Below are 16,816 nucleotides of genomic sequence, written 5' to 3'. Positions count from 1 at the left end.
ACCATTACCGTAGAGCTAGATCCCCTCCAGTTGCTGTACAATTACGTCATCAATGTTCAACGTCATTCAAGTGGGCATAGAGGTGGAATAGAGAATATATAGCGAAGCGAGCGCGCAAGGGGTCAACTTTCGGTTTGGTCTAGACTATAGAGCGCTGATGGACCTGTGACGTCACACCCACGTGACCCGGCCTAAAAGGGGGAGGGGCGGGGATGCTAACGGGGACCAAAAGTGTCCGCTCGCCACAAATATTTATGCCCCCTCTATGCCCTAGTGGATGGTAACGCAGGGGCAGTCCAGCCTCCTGCAGCGGTCACGTGGTGGATACGTCACAGAGGTCCTTTAGCCACATAGGAAATAGCAGCAACCGTCAACTTTCGTGGGCAGAAACCTGCACTTCCGCCCTCTCCAACGTCGCTTCCAGGTACGGCTAGTGAAGGGGAAGCAGCTAGATCCCCTTCCATAGATTGACCATGACGTCATCAGCCAGTGTCCAACGTCAGTGAAGGGGACTTATACCTTTCCGGGGAGCCAAGGGCGGGTATATACAGTTTCTGACGGATCACGGAGGGATATATCCCGATTACAAACGCCAAATAAACAAAGCGTTTCGTAAAAGGATCGTGTAACATACTATAATGTACTTGCCGCCGAATGACTTTGCAATTCACACAGTCTGATGTCATCAACGCCACAACAAATATGGCGCCAGACAAACACCGCGAGATTTCCAGCTTCTTAAGCGCATGAGCGGAAGTTCTCGTTCTTTCCGAGTTTTAGGAGCCGGCTGTCCCCATCATGAGGTAGGACCGGGGCTTGGGGAATCTGTTGCCATCTGCGGTCAAAACCCTATAGTCGGTCCCCGCTCCAGCCTCTACGTGGCTCCCAGCGCTTCGTGCTCTTGGGGTAGCGGCAGTGACAGGGATGGGACGGAGATTACCGGCCACATCTTTGCATAGCGGGGTGCCCGCTGTGTGCCAGGGGCGTGTAGTGATTACACCTATATATATACCCTGCCTGTTATGCACAGTGCACTGTAAGGAGCCGCCGCTGTATACCCACCCCACCATGCGCTCCAATGCTGACCCCGTAACTATTGTCTGCTAGTGGCCTCTGTTTCACCAGTTTGTGCCTTGGCCTGTGTACCTAGTGCTAACAATCACGGTCATATGTTGTTGGTCTATTTCTTCTGCAATGTGTCTGTGACTAGGTATGACAATCTGCCCCTACCACGCTGTATAGTCTATTAACTTGGGTCCAATGGATCAATATTGTTAGTTTGGGAACCACTGGGTTAGTAAGTTACATACAGTCTCTGGGGCCTGTATGGGATTTGGTGTTCCTGTAAATCAGGCATGTCAAACTCAAAATCCCAACGGCCGACATCTGGTAGTCCCCACACACTGCGATTGTGTGGCTGACTGCCTGGTACCCGCATAGCACTGCATGGGATCATACATCGCATCTCTAGATCAAGTGAACATGCAGAAAGATATCGGCTGGTGCGATCCCACTGGCTGATATCTTTCCCACACACTACGATATAGCAGTGATGTCTTACCAATCCGTTGGATCATCTGCTATATCACACCGTGTATGGGGGCCTTAAAGAGTGTGGGCCGCAAGAAAGAAAAAAGTAATATAATATGCTCCTTAATCCACCCCCCCATAAAAAAAAATAGAGATATATATATATATATATATATATATATATCTATCTATCTATCTCTGGCTGCACTCAGGAGACTTGTAGAAATGGTGAAAAACTTAGTGCTTTTGATCTATGTTTTGGGACTTTAAAATCCCTTCTTCAGGATACACAACATAACAAAACAGTGCAAATACAGTGTATAAATAACACTCACCCTTTCAGTTGCCCTGCTCACTCTGCATCGCAGCCCGGAGTCCAGGGAACCCACTTCTGGTTTCGGTAGCTCTGTCCACCGGAAATGTCACCCTGCCAGGACAGCGACCGAGGAAAGCCTGGCAAAAACCTTGACGTGACAAAACATAAAAAAACCTTAGAAAACACCTAGGCATTCATATTGTGATTATGTTGAGTCACCAAAAGGTGATCAATTACCATTACCATGTGTATTGAATATAAAAATGTGTTCGTTTATAAAAAAATGAGTAAAAACCAAGGTAATGTTGATATAAGTTGTGCAATGGCACCATCTAGTGACCAAAAGTGGAAATGACATGTATAAAACATAAAAAATCAATATGTTGATCATCTGATATTAATAAATATTGCTAAAAATCAATATTAATTTTTTTATGTTTTATACATGCCATCGGGGATGGGGTCTGGACTGTAGTGCTTTTCTATTTAAAATGGTAAGTACTTTTATGTAACAGAATCTTAATTTTTTTTATTGCAGTAGCAAAGTTTCTCGAGATACACTCTATGAAGCTGTAAGGGAGGTACTCCAGGGAGCCAGGAGGAAGAAGAGAAAGTAAGCTATTTTTTTTTTTTTTATAAAGGTCTTCTGTATTTCAGCTTCAAAACTGCTACTTCAAATTGATACCTATTCAGTCACTGTACTCTGCAAGCTTTGTTTTGCACAATTTCGTTAAGGCTCTGTACTGCTATTGGATATGCCAGGGCAAAGAACCCCCTCAATTCACATGTATTTAGAGAAGATTTGGGGGGGGGGGGGGGTTTGTTAATTTGTAGAATACTAATAAATTGACTAGAAGACTGTATTTGCTATTAGGTTGATGCGGTGTGCCTGGTTAGTGGCTAGAAGTGGACTAACAAAGCAAATGGCTGAAGTAGTGTGGTTCTGAAACAGTACTCTGCAGTAGTCTGTTCTCCATCCGATTTCATAAAGAGCCCTGGCAACAGAGTAAATGGTTCTAGTTTTTGTATTCTCTCAGTTCAGTTTGGAGCATTATTTTTGTTTTAACTTGAAAAGCTGGGCTAGCAAGGTTATTTTTTTTTATCTTATTTATAACAAATACTCTCTTAAATGCATCATATTCTCAGGATTTTTAGTACTTTCACTATTAAATTTGCTAATCTAGTTTTTTCTCCTTGATAGGTTTCTCCAAACTGTGGAGCTTCAGGTCAGCCTCAAAAACTATGACCCTCAAAAGGACAAGCGTTTCTCTGGCACAGTCAGGTTGGGACACCTCTTACTATCGCCCAGCGTTTGCCTTGCATCACCCTCTTGCTTTCTGTGACGGAGATGAATTACTGTGGCAAATATGGGTAGTTCAGTTCACCTTGCCCAGGAAGTGAATTGGACGGACCCCTACCCTGGGTCTTAAAATATGAGGGAAGGTGTGGTTTGGTCTTGTGTCCAACACCCACCGACTAATGCTTCGGTGTTATGCAAGGTTTGTGTCTGGATAGAACTCTTCTCATTCCATTTTCATTCTTCTAACCTTCTCATTTTGCATCCACAGGCTAAAGTCTACTCCACGACCCAAATTTTCCGTTTGTGTTTTGGGAGATCAACAGCACTGTGATGAGGCTAAAGCAGTGGATTTACCCCACATGGACATAGAAGCTCTAAAGAAACTAAACAAGAATAAGAAAATGGTAAAAAAGTTGGGTATGTATATTTTGTCACACTTTTTAATCCATCTTCACCAATCCAATATTTGACTAATATGCCTGTGGAAATGTTGCCTGTTCCTTAATGTCAGGTTTTGATAATGTTGAACTTACAACTCCTACTGCCTGATCTCCTTAACCACTTGCCTGGCACAGTCGTATCAGATACGACCATGCCAGACTGGGCTTTCCCTGACATGGTCGTATCTGATACGACCAGTCAGAGAAACGCAGTGGGCGGCATGCTGGAAGTTGACTGCCAGCAGCCGCCCACCTCAGAGGGACCTGCTGGTCCCTCTACACCTGCGCCTCCCCCTCCTTTGTGTCCCGATCACTGCTGGCCACAGTGATCGGGCCCCGGCGGCACCCCCCTAGAAGCAGCAGCCACGGCTCATGTAGCCGCTGCTGCTGTTACCCGATCACTGTGGCCAGCAGTGATCGGGCAGCCATTTCAGTAACAGGCAGTAGCGGCGGCTCTGGTAGCCGCCGCCGCTGCTGCTGCTATGTAGCCGGGCCGCTAGCGGGAGACCCTCCCGCTCCAGATCAGTGATCACTGTGTGAGAGAAGCGGCGGCTCAGCTCCACCTCCCCAAGTCCCCATGTGTCCCGATCACTGCTGGCCACAGTGATCGGGCAAAATATAATATTAGTAATAAAATGTGTGTGTGTATGTATATTATAGTATAGACGGATATCGCAGAGCCTCTGTTTAGGGATGGCAACCAACCATCGATGGTTTGCAAACATTGATGGTCTGACTGAAAACAAGTGGGTTGCCATTGCTGGCGGCCATCAATGTTGCACCATCGATGGTAGCCATCAATCGATGTTTAGGAAACATCGACAGTTGTGGTCTACACAGATCTTGCCCAATCGCTAAACAATTGATGGCTTCTAACGATGGTTGAACCATCAATGGTACAGCTGTCAATGGCCATCACTACAGTATAACATAAATAGCTATTTTTATGGTATACTGGGTTTTAAAAAAATAAAAAAATAAAAAAAATTTCAAATAAAAGTGATGGATAAGTTTAAAATTATGTTCTTGACCTAATTCAATCATAAAAGAAACCGACAATTTTGGAGCGTTTTTGGAAAAAGAATTCGTCAGTTAAGTGGTTAAAGGGAGTCAATGGGAGTATGAGTGAAAAAAATTTATTTAAAAAGAGACCTTGTTTTCCCCAACATGTAATTTGTACTACGGTAGAACATGTTTAGTTTGAGCTACTATGAAACAAGCGTGGAAAGATGTGGGATATGAAATGCATGTCAAGCTTGTCCTAATGATTCCAAAGGGAGATGGTGTGTGGGTTTAGTTTAACAGGGATGGGGAACAAAATTGCACATCAAACCGGATTTAATGGGTATTGTCATGGGGTTTTTAGTTTAGTGCTGTCATTTCTAAAGCTTTTGAAAAGCAGTTGACCTGATCTTTGCTTGTTCGATCATTAAGATGTATAGGCTTTCAGCAGTCAGTGTTCGATGCTAGTTATGACTGTATAGCTATGTCAGACTTTGCTTATTGGTATCTTAAAGCATGCTGACTGTGGGGCTCTGGTACTGTAGCACCCGCTTGATTCTGCTGAAACATCGATTTGGCTAACACTTTGAGGTGACTGAGTTAAGTTTTTTCTGCCTTTGCATGTTACAACCTACAAGTGTACAACCAATGTAGATTTAAATGCTTTTTTTTTTTTTCTATTTGATAGCAAAAAAGTATGATGCGTTTTTGGCCTCTGAGTCACTTATTAAGCAAATTCCTCGTATCTTGGGCCCTGGCTTGAATAAGGCTGGAAAGTTTCCCTCATTGCTGACACATAATGAGAACATGGTGGCTAAAGTTGATGAAGTGAAATCCACAATTAAGTTTCAGATGAAAAAGGTAAGGAGTAAAATTTGTGCAGACATGATGGCTATAAAAGTTGCCATGTCATTAAAAAAATTTAAGTTTCTTATCAGCTTTCGAACAATATCATGCTGACCACCCTCTGTTTTTAAGTGCAAAACCCTTATTGGAGCTGACAATAGAGCTTTAATAGTTAAGGGTTGTTATGAGTCAAATGTTTGAGCTGAGTGTTCTTAAGAAATTAAATTTAAACTCTTGTGTTCCAAAATGTAGTTTGCTACGTTAGTAACTGTTTCTGATCTGCTACCCTCAGGTCTTGTGCTTGGCAGTGGCAGTAGGCCATGTGAAGATGACAGAGGAGGAACTTGTGTACAACATCCACCTTGCAATCAACTTCTTGGTATCCCTTCTAAAGAAGAATTGGCAGAATGTGAGGGCACTCTACATCAAGAGCACAATGGGCAAACCACAGCGTCTGTACTAATTTGATCTCAATAAAGTGCTTTCATATGAGATTTCAGTGTTGTCAGTTGTGATCTGGTTTTACGCTGTTTTTTTGTTTTTTTTAAATTTGCACTATAGTTTACATGGAGACTGCCATTGTAGATGATAAAAATGCACAACTTTCCAAACCTTGACTTGAGTTTGAGTCTTTCACCTAACGCTCAATAGAATTGTGTTAACATTCCATATATCTCTAAAGTCTTTCACTTTTACATTTTGCTTCTTCCCTTTCTCTAGATTATGCATATCAAATCTAACTATGTTAATCAGTGTCCTCACTGGTCGCTTGTGACATGGCACAGCTCTGCTGCCACTTTGAAGCAAGACTGTCTGTGGCTTGTAAGCATTTCATGTAGATCAGTTGTTCCCATACAGTCTGTTTCCCAAACTCTGTCCTTAACACACATTAGCAGCCCAGATTTTAAGGATATTTATGCTTTAAGCTCAGGAGACTCCCACCCCTTTCACATCTGAATGCCGGATTGCAGCCTGGATTTTTATTTTTTTTCACAGATCCATCCTGGGTGCAACCTGGCTTAGACTGCTTTCAGACTGGTGTCTAGAACCGGCACGAACGCCGGGTCGATGTCAGTAGTCTGCTTATGGTAGTTGTTACCCCTATTATAAAAAAAAAAAACATCAAATGCCTTTTTAAAAAGGCGATCATGAAAAGCATTGGTGGAACTGACTGGGGAGCTGAACTAGGATAAGGGCTGAAATAAATTAGCCGTGAAAAATGCAGTTTGGCAAAAAACTGAGTTCACTTGTATTGCTGTGATGGTTTCTCCATGCTTGTCCCTGCTTTTCGCCCTATTTGATTGTAAAACATGCAAAAACGCGGATATGCTAATGTTCTCTAAAGCAAAACTAATTAAAAGGACTTTTTGGTGTTTTTTTTATTTCTAATTGTCTGAAATACTGCACTCTGAAGGACATTATCTGCTTTTTGGCTGATAAAGGTGGGAAGGAGACTACAGACCCTGAAAGGCAGTAACACAAGCTCTAATTATGAGTAGGACCATATATACTTGCTCCGTGTTGTAATAACTGATTACCAGAAGTGTGGTGGGTTTTGTTTTTGTTTTTTTGTTTTTTTTTTTGTATTTCATCCTGTTAAAATATCTTGGCAAGAGTAGTGCTTGGACCACATTTATCTACAGTTGTTAGTCTAATGTGTACCCAGCTTTATTCATATTACCTGTAAACTGTCTCCTGAGCCTGTGGCTTGACACGTCGGCAAATGTGTACCCATTATGTTGGCTCTTGCACGCTACCGTGGGGTCGTTCATCGCATCGACAAATCTGCCGTACATGCTGGTCAACGTGATAAACTACCTTATGCATTTGGATGCGGCTGGTGTACAACATGCGGTCGTTCACCAGATCGTGCAGTGTGTACGGACCGCATGATGTCTGTCGCAACGTGGGTTGTTTGTGTACCCAACTTAAGTACAATAAAACTAGTGGGAAGTTGCTTATATTTAAAGGTGCTGTCTAACTTCACAGTTCCATAATATGGGAGAATCCATGTAAACACTTTGTTTCTATGTGCATGTTCACTAAAATGCTGGCTTTGGGTGTGAGATGAAGCTGGTTGCAGAGAAAATTGGCATATTTGTGCTTTTGATGCTATTTTTTTTTTCCGGGCTACATATAAAGGTTATGATACCAAAGGCTTCATATTTTAACCATCTCTGGGCAGAACTTTTTTTTTTTTGTGATCAATACTTTCGAGATGCATTGTAATTATTTTAGACCTCTAATAGGGCAATTCCATTTAGTGCATGTTCCCGAGTACAGTATTACATTGCAGATTTTCCTGCACATCTCCATAGGCTGGTCAAATCTGTGTTTTGGAGGAAGAGAGAGAATTCAAGGCAATGTATTTGCCAGGAAGATAACCAAAGGTTACTGCATGCTGGTGGTACTTCAGTCTCCACAGGTGAGCAAAGCAGACAAGCTCCGTGTTCTCTGAGAAGAAATATTGGCCAGATTGTGTGTCCTGAAGTTGAATCCACAAATCCAAATAATTCACATTGTCTATACTAGTGAGCAGCCTGTCCAAAATGAAGGGACATTGTCACACCCATGAAAATTCCTGTTTGAGTGCTCAAGCGGGTCAGTTTTAGGTAACTTCTGCTTGCCAGCTCAAGGGGCTGCGCGTAGACATGTCAGTGCCGGCGGCTGTGCGCACCCGAATGGGGCGACAATTGAATTGCTGTCGGCTGCCAACTAGTAGCTGCCATGCAACACACCTAAATTTGCACATAACTCGTGTCTGTTAGGCCTTAGCTGAGCTGGAAGATGTGCTTTTGAATACCTTTCTGAACCAACTTGTTCATCCGCATGTGCATGGTATAAAAAAAATTCTGTATCACCAGCTTTACATCCATCTGGAGAATACTGCTCGCTGTGGGTTGTTGAGGATCTAGGAGCTGGCCCTTTTAAAATTAAAAATCTTTGGATATAAAGAAAAAAAACTAAATGTACCCTAGACTGCACTTTTCTTCATTGTCAATCTTCTCTCAGGATATCAATGTAAAGGTTGACAAGTTCATTTGGTTGACATTTAAAAAAAATAAAAAAAAAATATATATATATAATATATATATATATATATATATATAGTTTCTACAACATGGTTGTAGTTCGGGTCAACAATTATATTTTTTATTTTACCTTATGTGTGTTGACCATTGAACTTGTTGATCTGCAATGTCTGTCGACCTATTGACTTTTTATACCACACCCCATCCATTTGGGTGGTAGAGATAAATAGCAGATGCTGCCTAGGGTCCATTAGTTTTGTTTTTTTTCTGTTGAGAGACAGCTTGAAGGATGACTGGCTAAAGCTGTGTACACACTAGGTAGACTTGGTGACAGAGTGGCCAATTTCATACACATTTACTGATAAGTCGCTCGACATTACAATCTGACTGCCCAGCTGTGACGTCAGTCCCTGCAGAAAATGTGTGGGCAGTCGTTACATAACGGGTACATACCTGCTCATGCGGTTGCGATATATCGCATGTTTGATTGAATGGCTGATATCGCCCAGTGTGTACACAGCAAAAGAAGTGTCACAGCCAATGTGAATGCAAGGAGGGCAGGCTGAAGGGGCACTAACCTGAATAGGAGTTCAACATGGCACAACTATGGGGGTGGTATGTCTGAGGCAGTGGCTGGGCAGATCCTACCAGAAAGGTGGTAAGGCAAAAACATCTCTCTGGATCCACATGCCAGATCTTCCCATTTTCACAGGGGGCAGGTAACGTTTCAGCTAGAAGGCAGATATCTTCCAGAGAAGACATTGCAGTGCACCAATCTACCATATAAAAAAATGGTATAAGTTCATAAACTCTAATGAATGACAGTGATTCTGAAAATGAGGTTGGTTTAATTAAAACATGAATATGCACACCAAAATAAAAACAATTTAGGTAAAATAATAAAATGGATACCAGTGGAATGAAATTCCACAACCTACATATATCACAATGAAATAAACCACAAGTTGATAATGTATAAATTTGAATCAAATAAAGAAAAAAAAATATTTCTACATCAGGGTCCATAGAGTATCCACAGGATACCTTAGGGGTATAGGTGATGATGTCAGGCATCGGGCACCATAGAGTTAAGATTTCAGCCTCCCAGGATGCACTAGGGTCCCCCTCCTATACCCCGCCCCCGAGCCAAGGCATCCCAGTTTCGTTGGTGCCTGGCTCGGAGTCGGAGCACATGTTTAGAGTGGGGCTAAGAATAGCCCCTGAAGTTTTCTTCAAGGCAGCTGTGGCTGCACATCTGGGAGTACATCATGGACAGTCACTGCTGTCGTCCATGCTGTCTCCCCTACACCCCGCCGGTACTGATCCAGGGATGCTGGTAAGCATCTGGGGTCATGGCTAGCGGTGACCCCAGATGTTTCGGACCATGGCCGGATTCAAGGGGAGCAGGTAAGCAGCGGGGGTCCCCCGGTGGGTCCCTGCTGAGCACATGGTCCAGAGTCCCCAGGCAGGGGGCTCCATGGTGACTGGCTGCAGCGTGGAGCCAGGTAACTAACCTGCGCTTCCACTACTCTCCTGGGACAGCGGGCTGCAGCTGAGCGGCAAGCGCGGCGTCCCAGGGGTTAATTGCATGCCAGGGGAGTGCGCCTTCCCTGTACACAGCCGGCGCCTCCCCCGCTGCACACAGCCCTCTCTGCGCTGCAGATTGGTCCTGTGGCAGGGCTGCTCCCCCAGGCCGGCCTCCTCTCTGCTCCTCGGTGGCCACCTTTGTATGGTGAACACTGCTGGAGCTGCTGACGGTGGCATCGCGGTCTGGGTCCCCCGGCATACCTCTCCTCCGTTGATACAGGTCTGTGTATGCAGCGCTGTGTCCTACCAGACTCTGTGTCTGTGTAGTTGAGGAACAGCGCTGATAGTGCAGGGATTTATTTCTTCTGCATTGTATGTGACGTCTGCTAGCCTCTGCTGCCTGTACTTTCACTTTCTACTGTCAGCCATTTTACTGTCCCTGCTCTTCCTCTGCTAAAGCCCTTGCGGTGCGGTGATTGCAGGGTGGTTCTCCCACTATACTAACGAGTATCAGTGAGAGGGGTCACATACTTACCATCATGTCTGAGAGTGAATTTCCTCTCCAGCTTATGTGTACTAAGTGCAATGTACCAATAGCGGAGGGGCTATGTCGGCAGTGTTATTTATTGGCGCGGCCAATTACTGTCACGGCTCCGGTGCAGGAACCGCCCTGGGCTTGTTTCGCTAAAGCGCTTACAACCCTAGTGGGCCAGTTAGCTCCGCCACATGCATTTTCCCAGATGGGATTGTCCCAGCAGTCAGTGGTGTCGTCACCCATGCAGGGGTTCCCGAGACAACTGATGGTACCCCACAGTCTCCCTATTTCCCCTCCCCAGGTTTCACAGGAGCCTGCGTGGGTTAATTCACTGACAAATTCGGTACACCATTTGTCGGACGTGATACAAGGGGAGTCTGTGTTGAGGCCACATAAGCGGCCTGTGGCGTCTCTGCTCCTTATGAGGATGACGACGTGACGTCCGATGGGGAGATTCTGGATCTATCTGACCAAGAACCTCTTCGTACTAAAGAGTCGGACGCTGATTCCAAGGCTTATATTCCTGGCCTTATTCGGGCGGTCCGCACGGCTTTAGTTATTGAGGATGACGATCCTCTGGTGTCGAAGTCCAAATATGCATTTTTTTAAGGATATTAAGGGTGACGCCGCAGTGTTTCCTCTTTCGGGTCAGTTAGTAGACCATTTAGAGGAGGCGTGGAAACACCCTGGTAAACGGTGTCAGCCTCAGAGGCGCTTAGCTGTGGCTTATCCGTTTGCGGACAATTATTTTTCTAAGTGGGAATCCCCTCCACAAGTGGATTCTCATGTGACACGCCTAATCCATCCGAAGTGCCACCATGCCCATGTCCTCCTTGAAGGATGCTACGCTCCGCAAAGTGGAGATCTGCCTAAAGTCCATTTATTCCCTTGCGGGGGGGCGGGGGGGAGAGAGGCCGCCTTCTGCAGTTCGCTCAGTGTTGGTCGATAACCATGACAGACAATTGGGTTCACGAGGTGGTTTCTCACGGGTATGCCCTCTCCTTTCGGCACAGGCCCCCATCCCGGTTCTTCACCACGGGCCTTCCATTAGACCGGAACAAAGCTTTGGAACTGCGGAAGGTTTTGCACACTATGCTCCAGGCTGGAGTTATAGTGTCTGTTCCATTTTCCCAGAGGGGCCAGGGTTTCTATTCCAATCTATTTTTGGTGCAGAAACCCAATGGGTCGTACCGTCCGATTCTCAACCTCAAGGCCCTCAACAAGTCCTTGCGGGTGCCGCGATTTCAGATGGAGACCATATGGTCCATCATTCTGGTGCTGGAACCTGGGGATTACATGGTGTCATTGGACATACAGGACGCTTACCTGCATGTCCCTATTCTTTTGCGCCATAAGCAGTTCCTCAGGTTTGCAATCCGCAGCGATAACTACCAGTTCCGGGCGTTACCTTTTGGCCTAGCAACAGCACCACGAGTCTTCACCAAGGTCATGGCGGCTTACCTGCGGCTGCAGGGAGTCCGCATGTTGGTGGCAGGATCTCCAGAGCTCCTTCTACGCCATTTGGACCTGACGATTGCAGTACTGCAACGTCACGGCTGGTTAATAAACTGGCAGAAGTCCACCCTGATCCCGTCTCAGAGAATTCTACAGCTCGGAGCCTTATTGGACTCCAGACAGCAGTGGATCTTTGTGATGGAGGAAAAGATCTCTGCCTTACAGTTGAGGGTGCGCAGTTGTCTGCAGAGTCGTCGGGTGTCTCTGCACTCGGCGATGAGGTTGCTGGGCTCCATGGTGTGTGGCATACGTTCTTCCAGTGGTGTCGACCGAGAGGTTATGCCCCTCGGGAGTTCCGTCTGTCTAGAGTGTTAGCTTTCCTACAGGTGGGGCTAGACCATGGGCTTCGCCTTGCTTCTCTGAAGGTACAGGTGTCTGCCCTGTCAGTCTGGTTCCATCGTAGGATTGCTGCGATCCCTGATATGTGCACCTTTATGCAAGGTGTTCTTCGCATTCAGCCACCTTTTGTTCCACCGGTGGCGCCTTGGCATTTAGCTGTGGTCCTGAGGGCTCTCCGGGGACCGCCGTTTGAACCACTGGGCTCAGTGGACCTTAAATGGCTGACAGCTAAACCAGAATTCCTTCTGGCCATTGTTTCGGCCAGACGTGTTTCTGACTTAGGGGCTCTCTCCTGTAGAACCCCTTTCCTGTTTTTTCATAGGAACAGGGTGGTGCTGCGCACTCGTCCTGGATTCCTTCCCAAAGTTGTTTCAAGCTTCCATATCAACGAGGAAATCGTTGTGCCGGCTTTTAACTCACCTGATCTTTCAGTGGGTGAGGCCACTTTGGACGTTGTGCGGGCCTTAAGGATTTATGTTGACCGCACTTCTTCGTTTAGGAAGTCTGACGCCTTGTTTGTCCTCTATGGCTTCCGTAAAAAGGGTTGGCCTGCTTCAAAGCAAACTTTGGCAGGTTGGATTCGTATGGCAATTTCAGAAGCTTATCTTCATGAAGGCATTCTGGTTCCATCCTCTGTGAGGGCTCATTCCACTAGGTCTGTGGGTCCTTCGTGGGCAGCTCGACGTGGTGCCTCCTGCTTCCAGATCTGCAAGGCTGCTACGTGGTCCTCTGTCCATACACTTGTGAGGTATTACGCGTTTGACACCTTTGCCTCTCAGGATGCTTCCTTCGGGCGACGGATTCTCCTTTCAGCACAGGAGCGTTCCCACCCTTGAAGGATACTGCTTTGGGACATCCCCAAGGTATCCTGTGGCTACCCTATGGACCCTGATGAAGAAAATATAAGATATGGTAAGAACTTACCTTTGTTATCTCTATTTCTATGAAGTCCATAGGGTTCCACAGGACTCCCGCCCTGTCGTACCTGTGCTGCAGATGGCCTTTACTCTGGTCACCATTGTTTTCCGTCTCCCTCTGGTGAGCATGTGATTCTTGTGTGTCCAGATCTTTTTTCTCTCTCTTCCTTCTCCTCCTCTGGCCTATGGCATGGTACGTAACTGAGATGCCTTGGCTCGGGGGCGGGTTATAGGAGGGGGACCCTAGTGCATCCTGGGAGGCTGAAAACTTAACTCTATGGTGCCCGATGCCTGACGTCATCACCTATACCCCAAGGTATCCTGTGGAACCATATGAACTTCGTAGAAATAGAGATAACAAAGGTAAGTTCTTACCATATGTCATTATTTTTTGAGCAATTACAAATTATTGATCAGTGCAGACTGCATTTGAAACAGATTGTATTACAGTAAGGTGCATAAATATTGGGACATTGACAGAATTTTCATATTTTGCTCATATTCAGTCAAATGCTTCAGAACTCATTGGATGGCGCTTCACAGTGCAGATGGACAATGACCCAAAGCATACTGCAAAAGCAACCAAAGAGTTTTTTAAGGCTAAAAAGTGGAATGTTATGCAATGGCCAAGTCAATCCCCTGACCTGAATCCGATTGAGCATGCATTTCACTTGATAAAGGGAAAATGCCCCAAGAACAAGCAGGAACTGAAGACATTTGCAGTAGAGGCCTGGCAGAGCATCACCAGGGATGAAACCTAGCGTCTGGTGATGTCTATGCGTTCTAGACTTCAGGCTGTAATTGCCTGCAAAGGATTTGCAACAAAGTATTAAAAAGTGAAAGATTTAGGATTGTTTAGTTTGTCCCATTACTTTTGGCCCCTTAAAAAGTGGGAGGCACATATAGAAACCATTGTAATTCCTACACCGTTCACCTGATTTGGATGTAATTACCCTCAAATTAAATCTGAAAGTCTGCAGTTAAAGCACATCTTGTTTGTTTCATTTCAAAGCCATTGTGGTTGTGAATAGAGGCCAAAATATACAAAATTCTGCCAATGTCCCAATATTTATGCACCTGACTGTATATGAATCGATTTTCAGTATTTGAGCAATCTCATCTGCTTGTGGTTTTATTGTGGTATATGAAAGTTGTGGTATATCATTCCACATTTTATATTGCTTTTCTTAAATTGTTTTATATTTTTTATGCCCTTTTTTGACTTAGAATTTTCATGTGTTTTTGTTTATTAATATATTTGTGTGTTTTCATAGTCACAAATTTATTAGTTTTTATCTACTTATATAATTTTTAATTATATGGTATATAAGTATTTTTTTTCCTGTGGATTGCAGCAGGTTGTATCTACCATTTGGTGTTGTAATTAAATCTATTTACACTCCTTGGGTTTAGGTTCTTTCCAGCATTGTGGGTGATTTATTGTTGTGTTTTTATTTTTTTCTTGGTTTATTATCTTCTTGTAGAGCAGTGGTTCCCAAGCTCTGTCCTCCAGACCCCACAGAGTTCATGTTTTTTCAGGTCACCGAACAGGGGCACAGGTGTATTTATTACTCACTGACACAGTGTAAAAGATCCACAGGTGAAGCAAATGATCTCACTTGTGATTCTGTGAGGAGACCTGGAAAATATGGTCTGTTTGGGGTCCTCAGGACCAAGTATGAGGACCTGTGTTCTAGAAGGTATCTCAAGTAGAGGTAGCTTAGTCACCTAGATGGAAAGCGTCCTGGCTTTCGTACAAGACATGATGGAGAATGCATCCACCCAGCACTGGCTATAGCAGGAGCCATCTTCTGTTATTTTGATACAGATGAAGACCATCTTGTTCAGACCAGTGGGTGACAGGAACTTATTTAGTAAGGTTATGTCTGACGTCGGGCATTGGCAGCGGACCCAGCCGATTGATGCAGCTTAGGGGAGGTAGGCGCTCCCCCGGCAGCTCCTCCCCCGACCCAGATGTTGTCCCATGAAAGTTTTTTGCGCATCTGGGTCGCTCCTCCTACCTTCCTCGTGTATATGAGACGCTCACAGTCCACTATCAGTGCCCTGTTGGTCTCAAGAGGTTTTGGGTCAGTCTCCCTGTATACCTCTTCCATGGGTCAGGTATATAGTGCTCTATATCCTACCAAGCATCGTGTTTTGAGTTGTTGATTCAGAGCCCATTGCAACTAAATGGCATATGCATTGTCAGAGCCGTAACTACACTTTTTGGTGCCCTGTGCCAGAAAGAGCATTGGCGCCCCCGTCATTTTTCAAAGGGACATAATCACCCCAAAAAATGGCCATGGCTTCTTGGGGATGGGCCAGGGAAGAGATAGGAGAGGCCAGGAGATGCTGGGGATGAAATAAGAGAAAGCTACAAGCAAGAATGATAATAAACAGAAATTTAACAGGCCCAAACAGCGCCCCCTGACCTGTGGTGCCCTGTGCGATGGCACCGGCCGCACTACCCTAGCTACAGCCCTGTGCATTGTATGTGACTGTTTGCTAGCTGCTGTGTTGAGACTGCCTTTTATTTCTGACTGTCAGTTATGACTATCACTGTTTTTCTTCTCATCCCTCTGTTGCAGGTGTGTGGGTTTTTTTCTTTTACTTCACATTTAATTGTTGTTTGTGAAGGTTGTCACATTATATTGCATTGTTACCTTTACAATTGATATGTCAAAAAGTAAAGGCAATCAGGAGGGGGTGGCCCCTGTGCTGATTTCATGTAAAACCTGTTTAGCAGGCTTGACCTCTCAGGACTTGATAAAGGATAGTTTGTGTGCTGTCTGTTTATAAAGAGCCACCTCACCAGTCCAGTATAGCAGTCCCTGTCCAAGAGCCATCTTTGGTGTCTTCCTTGTCTATGAAGCAGTTTGTGGATCATATTACTACTCCCATAATGCCTCCTTGTATGGGGAACCAACAGCATGCTATGTTTGCACCTCCTATACGTCCTTCCTGGGTTGATGCTTATGGCCACTTAAGTCAGAGTATGGCTCAGTCAGCTGTTGCAAGCAGGCTGGTAGTTACTAAGGTGCCTAAATGCAAGTTCTCTTTTTATCAGTCTGCTCAGCATATGGATTCAGAAGCATCATCAAAAGAATCAGATGATGCGCAGGGTTCTTCTCCAGGGTCTAGCTCGGGAGAGGAGGACCATCCGTTCCTTTGGGTGGTTAAATCAATCCTAGATATTCAGGATGATGAACCAGCCCCTAGTAAGAAAGCTCCGGTGTTTAAACACCAGAAGGTGGTCAAAACTGAGTTTCCTAACTGAGCTTATGGAAGAGGCATGGGGTAACTCGGATAAACTGTTTTTTGTGCATAAAAGATTAACATTGTTGTATCCTTTCCCAGCTTCTAAATGTACTAAGTGGGAGGTACCTCCCACGGTGGATGCTCATGTGACGCACTCAAGTCAGAAATGCTACGTTGCCTATTCTGTCAGCAACTTCTCTTAAGTATTCTACAGATAGGAAAATTGAAACATGTCTTAAGGCAATATTTTCATCACTTG

At 44.9% G+C, this 16,816-nt stretch overlaps 1 protein-coding gene across 1 annotated transcript; it reads left to right on the top strand.

Moving 5' to 3' along the window:
- Positions 1–708: 708 nt before the first annotated feature.
- RPL10A (ribosomal protein L10a) lies at positions 709–5,928 on the top strand. The gene is made up of 6 exons (XM_088463723.1): positions 709–803; positions 2,385–2,459; positions 3,048–3,128; positions 3,415–3,563; positions 5,277–5,449; positions 5,727–5,928. The coding sequence occupies exons 1-6, from the start codon at positions 799–801 to the stop codon at positions 5,895–5,897; spliced, it is 654 nt and encodes a 217-aa protein (XP_088319849.1). The 5' UTR covers positions 709–798; the 3' UTR covers positions 5,898–5,928.
- The last annotated feature ends 10,888 nt before the right edge of the window (positions 5,929–16,816 follow it).

This window comes from Taudactylus pleione, unplaced genomic scaffold, assembly GCF_031769625.1.
Source record: "Taudactylus pleione unplaced genomic scaffold, aTauple2 ptg001437l, whole genome shotgun sequence".
Lineage (NCBI taxonomy): Eukaryota > Metazoa > Chordata > Amphibia > Anura > Myobatrachidae > Taudactylus > Taudactylus pleione.
This window is presented reverse-complemented; position numbering and strand designations above follow the sequence as displayed.